Source organism: Xylocopa sonorina, chromosome 5 (assembly GCF_050948175.1).
Source record: "Xylocopa sonorina isolate GNS202 chromosome 5, iyXylSono1_principal, whole genome shotgun sequence".
In the NCBI taxonomy this organism is placed as follows: Eukaryota; Metazoa; Arthropoda; class Insecta; order Hymenoptera; family Apidae; genus Xylocopa; species Xylocopa sonorina.
The window spans coordinates 4,269,188-4,284,117 of NC_135197.1; the positions used below are offsets into that span (position 1 = coordinate 4,269,188).

The 14,930-nt window shown below is 44.6% G+C and overlaps 1 protein-coding gene across 1 annotated transcript in view; it reads right to left on the reverse strand.

Annotated features, from left to right (window-relative positions):
• The window catches only part of LOC143424035 (uncharacterized), a 174,112-nt gene that overhangs the window by 27,532 nt on the left and 131,650 nt on the right, over positions 1-14,930 (reverse strand). Inside the window, exon 3 of the mRNA XM_076895843.1 lies at positions 11,788-11,932. Coding sequence (XP_076751958.1) covers positions 11,788-11,932 — 145 coding nt within the window. The remainder of the gene's footprint in view (positions 1-11,787; positions 11,933-14,930) is intronic.

Here is a 14,930-nt window from a genome sequence, read left to right on the forward strand (position 1 = left end):
CGCGAACAACCATTCATCAGCGTGCCTCGTACATCAGAACCCTGACGTTTACACGAATCGCAAGGCGCACGGACGCGTGTCCGGCTACCCTCTCTCTCGAGGGCCGTCGCCCATATCGCGCGCGCACACGCAGCTATTACCTCCCGTTCACCGGAAGCGTCGAGCAAATGCATAAACGCATTAGTTGCTCGCGACGGGGGCAAACCTCGTGTCCGCGCGTTCGAGGAATTCTGACGCGCGCAGACTGTGCGTCGGCAAGCGTTGTTGCACGGCCACCAGGGTGGCCCTGAGACCAGAGGGCAACACAAAGGTTGCGCCACAGTGCCGACTTGATGGATACGTATGCGATGCATCCCTATGGAAATTATCGTCCCACGGCTCCCTCAGCCTAATTCCGCGGCGAGGACGGCCGCATCATCGCCTCGTGAAGCGTGTGCACGGGACCGTGCACCGTTGAACAATGCGCATTCGCGCAAAGGGGATGCTAGCTGGAGGGATGGAGCGGCACAGAGGCGGCGGATATCGCCGTTTCGTTCGCTGGACCCGGTTCGCGGTTCGCGTGTCATTTTTTTTTTATCAAATATTTGCCAAACTATTCGTGGAATTATAATGTAGGTCAGTGTGTCAGTTAACATCCATTGATATAAAATGAATGGTTGAGCACAACTGAAGTTCCAAATTTTGTTACAATTATATCACAAATGTGACTTACAGTTGTAAAACAAAGGGTTAAGCGTGCTGTATATTCGATATAAAAGTCGAACAAGAATATCAGCGATTTAACGCGATATTGAAACAGTAAAATTCGGCTGAAATAATTAGAGGAAATGATTTCAAAGCTTCTGATGTGACTACGGTCGAGAATATTCAATTAAAGCCAACAACGGAGACTTTTAAAAATTACACGCGACTCTTCCCGTCACAATCTTTCTATCTATTGTACAAACCGAGCACATATTTCCACGTCTCGCATTTCATATATCACTCGCACAGCAACAACCGTTCGTCCATTACCTTTGTTTTGCTGAACGTATCATTACTGCTAATAAATTAAAACGGAAAGAAACACGTCGCATCAGGTTTTAACGTTAACATCCGACATTTTTCAACGGAGACCGTCGCGAACACGGTCTCGTTGCACGCGTTTCTTTCCCTAGCTGGGAGGCCATTAGGCTACCGCCAGTCGACGCTCTGGCGGAAGGAAGGGTTGCGCGCGCTCATCGAACGAGGGTGCATCGCGTCGTCCAACGATTTAAGACAAACGTTGCGTGTGCAGAACCGCGTTTCGGTACGTCGACGTGCTAATCGAATCACCGCGCCTCGTTCCATCGGCTTCCGGTTTAACCCTGAACCAACGCTGATGCGCGTGAATCGCGTTATTTTTACAAACGAACTTCTTGTCCAGCTTACAACACCTCGACGCTTTCAATATGGATGGAACATCGAGTTCGATGACTTTAGCAAGCGTTCGACAGTAAGGCCAGTGGATTTTAATTATTATCGATCGACGGTGCATTTAAAATAATCCTCTTTCGTTAAGTAGAAGTTCTTACATCGTTACTTTATAAACTGTTAAATAAATAATAAATACTGCTCGAGCAGAACTGACGTCGAACCAACAACGTCCTCACTGAAAAAAACACCGTTTTACTCTCATTTAACGCATGATGGGAGAGGAAAATCGAATCGATTACAATCAAGCTGGCTGAGCACTGACGTGGCTCGTCCCCCAAGACAAAATGACTCGAACGCGCACCTTCGATAGACGGAAGTCAAAGAAGGGAAAGAAAGAGAGAGGGGCACGGCTGAAAAGTTCAATTTACTGGGAGGAAAGGCGGGATTGAACTCTGTCGCGGCTTGTCATCGACAGGTATCGCGTCCTTTCACGGCGTCACGATCTTAAATCGAGCGTTCCCCTTGGCTCGCGAAAGCAAATGAGGAATTGGCCGAAACGACGCTCGATCATGCGATCGTGCTTTCTGTTTCTTTATTCCAACCACTCCCGATGTGCTCGATCCGTTCTTTTAACCGACGCGTCGCACGAACACGTCCTGTCCTTTCGCAAATGAACCGTTCGTTTCACGATCGTTAAATCGTCCCCATCGTTAAAACCAGGGTACGGTAACGTCGACTCATCCGAGGGCACAAAATGATACTCGTTCTTTTACGGCTGGGGATATCGAATTTCTTATATAATATAACCACCAACGAGGAGAACGGCTCGGTATTTCTTTCGCAAACAGCTGGCCCCAGGCGACGTTCGTGTCATTCCTATGTTAAGACAAGGGGACGTGTAATCGAACGAGATCGTCAGCTTATTACACGTACGATACATGAACAGATGGTACGACTCGAGAGGCGGAGAATCTAGCCGGAAAAATACGTAGCTAGCAAATTTATATGCTGTCAGATTTCTCGTTCGAGGCGTTTCGCGTTCGAGGAAATCGAGTTTAGAGATCTACGGGAGTACAGGTGGTATTTGAGTAACTCGCGAATCAGTATATCGATCGAAGCTAGATATTCCGATTTGGTACGGAAAATAAATTAGAAATGTAGAGAAGATACGGAGAACCAATATCCAATTAGCTAACCGCAACATTAATAGTAAACACGTTCGTTCGAAATTAGTAGAAAACTAAAAGCCAATCGTATCCTTAGCAGTATGGAATTTAAAACTACTGGGACGTTTCACATCTGAACTCGTGCAAGGGACAAACACTCGAGCGAATTACACGGGATTAAGACCCGAAGGAGCACGAACGGCTCGCTGACTGAGGGGGTGGGTGCGCGTTATGCAGCGTGACGCGGAGTCAAACACGAGGGACGGTACCGCGGAGGGCTGAAGACGTTCCCATATAGGGAACAGGAGCCTGGTGCGCCCAGGCAAAGTCCAATTAATCGACCGTGCGGCCGCTCAAGTGCACACATTGCGCCGTTTGTAGACAATCCCATTACAGGCCACAATAGACAGATAATGCGCGGGTATAAAATTAATTACGCCGTTGTTCCAGGCACCGGTACCGACGTCCCTTTTCTGCTAACCGCCGGATTCCATTGTAATTATTTCCCAATGGATCCGTGTCCGTGGCGCGGCAGGGCGCAGGCGGCGCCGGGACGGATTAATATTGCATTAGCATTATGGATTTCAAAGGCATCGAGAGCCCTGTATCCGCGCGGGGAATTTATCTTCCTCGACTTTAGGCGGCCCTAATTGAATTACTGATATCGTAATTTGTGTGCCGTGGGTCAAGCGGAACGTCGCTAAATAAATAACACAGCGACGGGGCCGGTCAACAACCCGCGTCCCAGAGTTCTCCAGGGTGTTAACGTTTTCGCGGATGAACGAGCGGAACGACGACAGTACTCTAAAATTACATCTTTGTCTGAAGAAACTCGCCACGTTTAAGCTCGAGCAACGTAAATAATTTTCGAAGCACGCGAATCGCACGGCAAGTTAGGATTCGCGTTAATGCCACGCCCGTACCACCGACGAGCACGGCTCTTCCACGTTTCAATGCCCCAGACTCCGGCATCCATCAACATCATTAATTCCTCGCGCGTCTTCCGCAACATCCCTTCGAGATTAGCCAGTCGGGCGCCTACTCCGTTAGCGACGTGTACAAGACACAGGGCCTAGGCGAATTGGCTCTAACCAAAGGATTAAGGCTACGAAAGCGAAACTCATAGATAATCCCCCGGGGGATCGAGTCAATTAAGTCGAAGCAAGCCACGCGGCGTGCTCGCAGGGTTTCCCAAGGAATCCTTAGAACCTCTCTCTTCTTCGAGTCCGCCGTATCGAAATTATAGAGGTAAACGTCTCGTTCCTCTCCCTCCATCGCGACGCTTCTTTCTCCCGTCTCTCAGGTTCCTGAGAGCGACGCGGGATTCAACGAGGCATTCAAAGATAGCCTGTAATTTGATCGAGGTTCGAGATAGAGGGATCCCTGGATCCCTCTAATGGATCACGAAAGAATAACGCGGACGAAACCGTCGAACGTGTAGTTTATACGGTATAAAATGGCGGATGAAGTATGGCCGGATGCATCCTCGAGGGATCGCACGGAATTGCTTACCCGGATGGTCTCGTGGAAGCGCTAAGAATTTCATTCGCCGATAACTCGCATCGTAGCCGCGGCTCGAGCACCGATCGGATGTTTGGCCGAGGGTTCTATTTTCTGTTGCGAGATCATCCAGCGAACATATTGCGCAGGGCTGATCGTTCGTTTCTACCCTTTTTCTGTAGTATCGGTCATTCGTTCGTGGTTAATGCTGTAATAATATGTATCGTCGATATCCCTTGAACGAGTTCTGGAGAAATTGTACGATCTTCTAAATTGAAGCTTGTTCGATTGGTTTTCAGAGTTAATTTCTGTTCTCTCGATTTGTAATTAATTTACAGAACATTAGAATTGCTGAATTTGTTAACTCTCGAGTTTCTTTTTTGCATCGTCCCCTGAAATAATATTTTACCGCGCGAGGAGGGAACCAGGCGAGCTCGAATATAAATTTCCCACGGTGGGGAACTAAAAAGATTCAGATATTAAATTAGAACGCCTCTACGTTACGATCAATGCAATCTCGGCCACTTATCTCAATATTATCATTCTTTACAACCCTCTGCGGCGTGTCTTTTTATACCCGGAGCCAATTTACGGTATTTACAACGGTAACCACGATTTTTAAAAACCACTAACCCGCCCTGAGGCAAATGTTGTTTACGTTATCGTACGGAAGATTATAAGGTGGGAAACGTTGATTATTCGTAACATGTGGCCCGGCGGGGTTCGTGAAAATTTCGCAACAATTTCATGCGGTCGCGGGTTAATTTTCTTTCAAGATGCTAACAGAAGATATTTCGTAAATCACTGATGAAGTAATTTACATAAGCCAGAAGATAACGCTGTAAACGAGGAGAACGTGGAACGAGGAGTACCTCCGGGTGTTCCGAAGCTATCGCCAGCTTTTTACGGCCCGTCCAACGTTTTCTGGTTTTTCCTCGTTTTACCAACGGGTAAATGCATTCTCCTAAATTGAATAATTCAGCCGCAAAGAAAATTATATTACGTTGCACAACGATTCCGCACGAAATACTCCTTACGTTTGCATTAAACCCGTTTAATTTGATTGCCCTTTTCAGTCGAAATTGTTGCAACCACCCTGCGGCAGTGGTTAATGAAATACTAACCCATTTCTGTCCGAGGATATAAAAAGTGTTTCAGGAGAATTGCGTGTTACGCTTAATACTTGTTTTAATCTATACGGTACATCAACACGTGAAATTAACTTGTTATTTTTAGAGTTAAGATTGGTTCTTGCTGCCTGCGAGAAAGAGGTTTCGCATCAAGTATCGTAGCTTTAGAGAAATTTTATTTTACCTTATATTGTAACGACAAGGCAGAGAGGAATGATTAATTCGTATCAAATACGGCGCAAGAAGTTGTAAAGCTGAGACGAAAATGAGAAAAACTGTAAAGCTTTTAAATAGGTTCTCCCTGGGTTTAGCGGTCCATTAACAATCCATTTAAGGAATCTTTCACGAGATAATTAATTGCTCGTTTTGTAACTTAAGAGCAATTTACGGTGCACGGGAATTCCGTTCGTTAAATGTATAAAAACTGAAAAAGTGAATTTCAGATCTTCTTCAGACGTCAATTACACTTCTGATCGAATAATTCTCAAATAAATATAGTGCACCGTTTATAATAATTATAAGAGATATATTTCTCATCATTTTATGCGATGGCTATCCAGATTTAATAAAAACGGAAACAAATTGTTCAAATATTAAAATTCTGATTAAATCGAATTCCAAAAAGGAAAAATCGTATTTTGATTATCTCTGCAGATTATTGTTCGTCAACGAGGTCTATTTTTATTGAATTTTGTTTCGGTTTACTCCGTTATCAGAAATTCCCATAGTCTGATTATATTCGGACCCGTGTGTTGGCTCTCCACTTTTCGGTTCATATTTTTCGATCAAACAATTCAATTCAGCTGAAATTTAATTTCAAATATTTGCACGAATCTATAATATGCCCCGGGGAGAGGAAGGTGCAAGAGAGAATAATTGAACAGAGCAAGCAATCTGACCTCATTACCCCGTAGATTTTCACCTGACAGTGATTCAATTTCAATAAAGGCGGGACGTTTTTAATTATCAAAATGATATTAATGCCACGCCTTTTTTAATCGCCTAAACGTTTATCTTAATATTTAAAAGGGGATATTTAATTACAGTTTGCGTCCAAATCTAATTTACTCTCTCGCGTCTAAAATATTAAATAATAAGTACCGTCTGATTACGTTTCTAACTGCAGGACGATACATAACACGTTTTCCACGTAAAACAAAAAAACAGACGATTACTTTTTCAAATTTGCACCACTAATAGAACCAACAATGCTATGCGAAAAGATTGTCTTTTTATTTCCACGTTCGTCGTTGGTACGTACGCGATTCTTTTACTTTTATCTCGTCAAACACAAAAGCCATACATTTACTCGTGTTGTCTGATAGAAATGGAGATCGATTCGACAACTGGCCGTGATTGATTGGCAGCGAAATAAAACAGTCGACCAGAGGAGGTAGAAAGATCAATTGTTTTCCGACTATTGATTCTCGCTTTTCCCAAAAACTCCGCTATTACTTTCGAGATTTTCTCTGGCTCGTGACACAGCATCGAATACACCAACGATTTATCCAATTAAAAGACGCGAACTAACCAAACTCTGAGTCGCAGACAGCGTCGTGAAGATGACGTTCTGCCCAAAAATGTCCAAGCTAAACGCGAGTGTCGCGTCGAAAAACCACCAGGAACACTTCCCTTTACGCTTGGCAGTGCGAACGCCAAAGGACGAGAAGCGGGAGGACGCGAGAACAGCGCGAGCGCGCGATATTGAAAGCGGAGAAACGAACGCTGGGAATCGATACGCGACGTCCCGACAGGAACGGGGAAGATTGAAAGTGCGTCCAAGAATTGAATCCGTCGAGCGTCGCTGAGAGGAGGGAAGAAGTAGAGAAAGACGATCGCGAGCAGACAGAGGCGGCTAGAAAATGGAGGCGGAGACCAGACGAAACGCCTCGGCTCGCGCTACGAGATAGGATTAAGATCCTCTATGAGCTCGCGAATCCGACGCGATTCTGATACAAAAGTCCCGTTCTATGGGACTTTGATGCGTGCCCTGCCAGCGGGAATAGGCGACGTTTCGTTTGATGTATTCATTTGCAGAGCGCCCTGCGAATTATACGAGCTGGATTTTCGCACCAGAATGAACGCCAATGCCACTCGAAAATGTATAAACGGGACCATTGATTCCGCCCGATACCGACACACGCGCCAGTGGCTGACCGATGAAAAGTGGTCTACTGATTTAAGTAGAGAAACCATCGAATGGGCGCGGCACGCGGTTATATTACCGAATCCAGCTGAAACAGAATCATTTCTCGTATCGATATGCACGTATTTTAGCTGATGATGGAATAATCAAAATGACGTCAGTGTCACAAATCTATTAGACACTGACTCTTGTAACTTCGACGTCTCACTGGAAATTTCGAAGCACGTTGACGTAATTATTAAACCTGTCTCTCGTTTATAATCAAATGTATGAAGACGTATTGCTGGTTTTCCCGAAAATTTTTTACATGGAATTTATAATTAAATATTTTTGTTCTTGCGTTGGTGTACAATTCGATGAGCTTTCTGTAAAATTTAACTAAAAATAAATAGTCATATACATACAGTTATTTTATCGTGTTTTTTATTATTGCAAGCTTTTACTTGTGGTATGCCGCAGAATTATCGAAAAAACGTTGATACGCCATGAAAGATGAAAGGTTGCGGAGCACTGTCCTACGCGATCGTACCCATTTTCAATCGTTATTACGCGACGCTCTGCCGTGGAAAAATCCACGGTCCGATCGAGCGATTGGCTTTTGTTCTAAATACGTGTTTTTGTTTCTAAACCAACGCGATCCTTGCTATTTTCTACTGTTATTATGCGACGATCTGTCGTGGAAAAAACCTATGGTCCAATCGAGCAATTGCATTTTCTAACGAAATGCTCTCATCAATGTCTGAAACAAACGAAAGTGTTCTTATACGTATCACTGATTGACCATCCTTACAAATTAAACAATTTTTTCCGTATACTTTAATAAATCCACCCCAGGAACCGCCTATCCACACAAAGCTGTGCTTCTTCCAACGTATCGATCTTCCATCTTCAGCTAGATAGTCGCAGGGTCGAGAAAATTCGCGGTACCAAGATTCGTCGTTTGTCTACCGCGAGGATAGCGACAATTTATCGAACGTGTCGCTGCATCTTATCGACTGGAGCTGTTCACAACCGGCTCTCCTCGAGGCGCTACTTTTCTGATCGATGGTCGGGTTTTAATGGCGCTTACCAACGCTGGATCATCCGTTAGGCAGAGACGCACGCAGACGACGGACGCGACCGATTTCGTATAACAAGACGAGACCCCCGTGAACCGGATACGATCGATCTTTAACAATTTCGAGAGCGCCGCGCCTCGATGGCCTGATCATCCCTTTAACGCGATATAAGATGGCGCCCGGAAAGTTTCGTCGCGGGGACAGCCGAGTGGCTCGAGAGCGGATAAGTTTCAGTTTGATGATGGGCCCCGAGTCTTTTTAGATGAATTATGATGTTGGCGGTGGGGACTGATGGGCTGGCTGAGTAATGTTCCCCCTTCGAACTGTAGATGGATTCGTTAGCGAGATAAATTGAGTTTCAGGCAATATCCTTAATGACCTACGACTCGATGCCGTTCGTTTCGTTAAAGAAATTGAATTTTTTCATCGAACAACTTTCGATGAACAACAAACGTTTAAATTATAAAAATTTGCTGGCTACGTTCGATCAGAAATGCTGGGGAACATTTTATTTACGCGTCCGCGGGATTCATCATCCCTTATACATCTCCAATATCGCTCTGGCCCGCAACGCGTTCATTCCAACTATACCACCCTATTTTTCCTATTCGACCATTCCTCGCTGTTGCATTTTACATACAATACCCAGTAGCAGCGCCTATCAGTTCCTCCGTTCTCCGACGAGGAACAGGCGCCGCCCTTTCATCTTTAATTTCAATTTCGACTATCTTGGAAACGAGACATCGCGGACAGGTCCACGCGCTGCGCCTAACCCCAGCGCCCATCGCGCGCCATCAATCATTTCAAAAGCGAACGCGTTTCTGAAAAATGAATATGGATCGACGAAGAAGCAACAACCGGGCAAAGAGCCACGCCAGGACATAACGCGGCGCGCACGCTTTCAAAAGCTTCAGCCAACCGAGCTCCAAGTCAAGCGAAACTCGCGAGCAAACAGTCGAAGTTCGACCGATGTTCCTCGAGGTACGGCTCGTTTCCATGCAGAATGGAAATAAAATTAACGACGCAGGCTCGTTAATAATTTCGCGGAATTGCTAGCCGCGGAACGAATTCCGCGGGCGTGTGTACACGCTCGCTCGAAACTCTTGGACCGCGAAAGACTGAAAACCGCCTCGACCCCGTCTGACGTCCGACGGATTACTCCGTTAATGCAGTGTTTTATAGGCATCGTATGAAAAGCTTCGCGTGAAAAATCGTCGATCTTACGGCTTACGTGGGATCCTGGCCCCGTTCCCTGCGGATTGATTTTTCGATTAGAACGAACCGAGAATGCATCACGCCGCTTAATGATCCCCATCTTTCTCCAGGCGAAAATACACGGTTCACTTTGGTCGAATAATTTAGACAACACGGTTGGTTCGAATGAGTGACGTCACTTACTAATTGGACAGAACGTTCGATGCGTCATATATTCGAACGTGTATAACAGGAGACGAAATGGAACGCTTGTAAATAGAAATAGGAGCTGCTTTCATCCCCTAAATTCGTAACGAACAAACGCATTAACAACCGTCTTACACGTTTTTGTTTTCGAAGGAGAAGAAGGCATAAACAGACATCGAGACAGAAAATCAAAAGCGTGACTACTAAATTTCACTGGGACATCCGTGCAATTTATTAAACCCTTGTTAACGCGAGCGCGCAGCCGCGGTTAAGGGAGGATGGGCGCGACGGAGATTAGCGCGGAAAATGGTGGACGAAGAGGAAAATCCGTTGGCCAGACAGAGCGTGGCAAGCAGTTTTCTTTTCTCTATCGCGTCGGCTGGCAGTTTTCGAGCGTGTACGAGGAGGGGGCGCGAATTCGCGTGCTGCGAGCCGGGGTTTAATTTATCGCCACCGTTTCGGGGCGTCAGAGTTTCCGCGGTATTTTCGGCCGATCTTAGCGTTTCCGCGCTGGTCAGACGCGAGGGTGGAGAGGCGTTTCGCACGGACGGATGACGGTATTATCTTTCGACACGGGCGTCGGTGTTAATATAAAATTACCAGCAAAACGGAAGAGGGCCAGAGAAAGAATCGAGATCGCACCGCACGAAATAACGGTCGCCGGGTAATTCGAGGATCGTTAACGGGAAGCGTCGTTAATTTACTGTTTCATTTATTCTTGTCCAGTTTAATTATGATTGTCGGTTTATTTGTTCGCTCGAGTTTGTCTTTGCTACCGAAATTACCACTTTTCGACCGGTTCGCTGTTTGTTTAACTCCTCGAAACTGATACCGCGGCGAGTTTGATGCGAGCTATTGTTTAATACTCTTTTCGCTTCAATTGATAGTTTGTAGCATTTATATATGTGTCTATAATTAATAGTAATGTATCTAATGACGTCTTTAGATACGTCTTTATTCCTGCAGCCGGCGCAGGTGTGATGCGACATCCTAAAGCCTGACACCTTTCGATTAATCAATAATCAATAAGACGCCAGCAATAGTAACCGACCTGTCAAGTAGAGTGCACACGCAACGCTATTTCAGCATACCCCTTCTGCTTCAATTCTTCTAATATAATAGAGGCGAAGCTTAATAAAGAAGCAATCGTCATTATTACTCGATCAAAACCTATGTTTCGTTATCTCTTAAGGAGTTAAGTCTCCATTTTTAACAACTTAACTCCTATTTGTAATTTTTGGAATATTTGAGCACGTATTTCTGCATTGAATCTATTTTATTTTATTTTGTAACACTGAAATAAGTATAATATGCAATATCGCATACCGTATCTATTTTATCTTATTTTGAAACGAGAAAAATCGCTCGCGGCTGGAGGGTCAATATGGTAACTGGCAAGAACGGTGTAATAACGATGGTATTCCATTACTATCGAAGGGGTGGGAAGTATTTCGTACCATATTTCTTCTTCCTTCGTTCCATTCTCTCGGTTAATCACGGTGCATTAAGCACTTCATTAAGTCGAGCCAACCGAAGTAGAACATACCCTTAAAAAGCTTTCACGTATTGAAGAGAGATAGATCGAGTTCAATTTCCTTTCAGAAAGTCATTTGAAACGAAAGCCTCGCGGTCCATTCTGCACCCCGGCCAGACATCTTTCCCTGACGTGGCTTAAAATTGCAGGATATTACTATTCGCGGCGCGCGTTACTTCTTTCAATGGTGACCAGCGAAAAGGAACGATGGCTAACGATTTAATCGTGAATCGAGAAAATATAATGGCGAAAGAGAAAAATAAAGGCAAGTCGCTCGACGCGATCGAGAAACCGTGTTAATTTTGATTACGTCGCAAGTAGATACCAATACGGTTTCGTAGATATAGCGAATAGGAACGAGACAAACTGCGAGCCGAGAAAACTTTCCATACGTCTGATATGGAGGGGCGAGGGCACAAAAGAACGTGGAAATTATCACATGGAGAGGTGTACTCACTCGGATCCTTGACGGCGGTGATAACGAGACGGAAGCCGTTCGAGACGGTGCCCCACGAGTCGGTGACGTATTTCAGTGTCACGAAGTTCGTGCGGGTATAAATCGCGCCCACAGTCTGCTTCGTGTTCTGGCAGGACAGGTCTGCCTGGAAAACAAAAGAAACGCCACTCCGTTGAATACGAGAGTCTTCTCTTTACGCGCGTGCTGCGCGCTGAAGAGCAACGCCTCGTTCTACGGTCGTTAGAACAGTATCAGAGGCCTCTTTACACGCGAAACATTCGTGTCAGACGTTGCCAACTGATCAACCGATTAAATATTAATCTTTCGCTCGCTGAAACGCTGTACGCGCTATTGAGAGCAATCGTCTTAACATTTATCGTGTTTCGTAATAGGAATATTAACAGGATCCAAGTAGATCATCGTTTTATTGACTTCTGAGCGGCTTGTGTATTAAATATTTAAGTTCCCTGTAATTTGTTTCCGCAAGTGATTTATTAAATTTGCGAAATGTTCTTGCCGAAACTTTTAATTGAAATTGAAAGATGGTCCTTCGAGCATAGACACATTTACGTGCGATATAAAAAAAGTTAAGTCTTTTTCGATATAAAGTGATATTTTTGGTGTTCATAGAGAGGCGAAGCTGACACCTGGGTGCATCTGTAACATGCAGTATAAATTGAGGTATCTATTCGAATTCGTGTATCGCCTGTCCAATTTCTAAATTAATTTAGCACAATCATTAATTTCATATGCATATTATATGTAACATAAATTCAACCACGGGTGAACAGGAATTAAGAAAGAGCTTCAGACTTTATACAATGAAGGAGTTACATCGCAGCTATTGCGATTCTACCAAATTCAGTTTGAACAAATCTAGCATCTTTCTACAAAATTTGTTCCATTTTTCACTACATCCTATTATTATTACTTATTACTCGTCGGTGTAGCGCACAATTTTCGTTGCGTTCCAGCGTGCCTGCGAAAGACCGGCGAACCGTTGTCGCACCCCGAAGAAACTAAATTTCACAAGAATGTTACCTAATTCACCCTCTGGAAGTTTCAATTATTTTCGTTGTTTGAAATGTGGACGAGGACGTGGAAAACGTGTTTCGCTGCTCGTACGAAGCGGCGGTCGGTAGAGGAAACGCAGCCGCTTTTTGCTAATCATGTTTGGGGAACTTCATTTCGGCTGCGGAGGGTGGTCGGATGGTTTTTGCCAGGACAAAAGGAGATTTAGTGGCGGTCAGGTTACTTTGACCGTGTTTGCGACCGCAATATAAAGCATGTGTAGATACACCGTGGCTACGGCAACTATTTCTACGTTCTGTTCTTTGCCTTTGACGCGCGATATTTGTACCGGACAGCGAGCTCATCAGCTTGGTATTACGAAAGCAGAGAAGCCTGACTAATAAATTGCCTGATAATAAAAACAACCATTTCACTCTACATATTCCCAAGGAAAATTACGCTCCACGAATATTATACTACCACTACTCCATCAGCCTCGATCCCCACCAACGAGACACTGACTAATTAATTAATTAACGATTGAAGTACGCAAACTATACTATACGATATATTGATACAATTAATTACTTAAAAAAAGGGGAGAGACTAAATCAAATAACTCAATCGTACGCGCACTGATGGAGGCGTAAATCAATTTAGCGAACCGGCGCGTGCATATGTGTTTAAGAGTGATTTATACACGCACGAGCACCCCGGGGACGCGGATAAAGCCAACGCGATTCGACAAATCGGGAGAAGGATCGCGCGGGGCCGGTATAAAGCCGCAATTAATCCGGCGAACGATCGAGCGCGTTCGACGCACCCGATCCTCGCCGTGAAAAGGCAACCTCCCCCCGTGGAACCGCGACGGGGCGCAAGTGCGCCGCCGCCTCGCGCCCCAGCCTCCGAGCAAATTAATTAACCGAACGAAGAATTATCCTGCCACGGCGATCTCGTTTGTTTGCCGCAAGACGTAATCCACCCGGGCACTTGTTGCGTGTTACGACTTAACGAGGAGACCCAGAAACACCCGCCGCGAAACCGAAGAAGCGAGGAAAAAAGGGGCTGTGACTGGTCCGGCGAAAATATCGTTAACCCTTTCGCTGTTGAAACGATCGTGACGAGGGCTGATGGTGGGTATATGGTATCACGCGGAAGTACGAACACGTTACTTTATACTGTTATCGTGAAATGGAGAGTATATTTTGATATTGTGAACATATGATAGGATTTGATCGTTATAATTGTCTTTAACGTGTAATTTGTATTTCAGCGTCTACGCAGAGACGCTCCAAGAGGCAGTGTTGCTTAAATTTATGTATATTTATTTCTGTTTCACCTGAAGCAAAACGGAAGATGGAAATTTATGTATTAGACACACAATTTCTGTATACGGCGTTGTTATTTAATAGAGTATATAAAATATGTATATAATTATACTATAAAGTGGTAATATTAATAAATGGAAACGTTTTAAAACATCGCAAAGACAAATTTTCTGATCTTTTAGCCTCGCACAAAAATGACAATAACCAGTGACAAACGAGAACGTTGAAGACTGTCAGATCATTCGTTATCATGCAGCGCGCTGTTTCCACGGGCTTAATTATCGCGAAATATTATCCCGTCCGACGCGCGATAACTGTCTTCTTTCTGGTCCAATTAGCGCCAGCGAGCGCTCGGATAATCCATATTTAATTATCCCTGGTGCGAGGTCGTTTCGAGACGCGGGAGCGACCGCCTCCGCGTGTCCCGCAAACCGAAATAATTAAAATTTGCGTGCGGGTACGTACGCGTTAAAATTCAGGCGGCCATGTCACGTCGCCGTCCCGGCAAAGAGGATTTTCGTTGATATAACAATTTTAATTGAGAATATTAAATGACAACCGAGCGACACCCACGCAGGTATCATTCCTCGATTTACATAGTAACTAGCGTTGTTGAATACGAATTGTCCTTCTAACACTGTTCCCGCGAAAATTGCGCGTAGATGTAAGCTGCGATAATTTCTAATTTATCTTACAACCACAAAATTGCAGTGCTCATAAAACATTAATGAATCTCGAGTCTCAAATTCTGAGTAGAGGAAATAAAAGGAAAAAGTAATACTTTAAACTCTCCCTTAAGTTAGA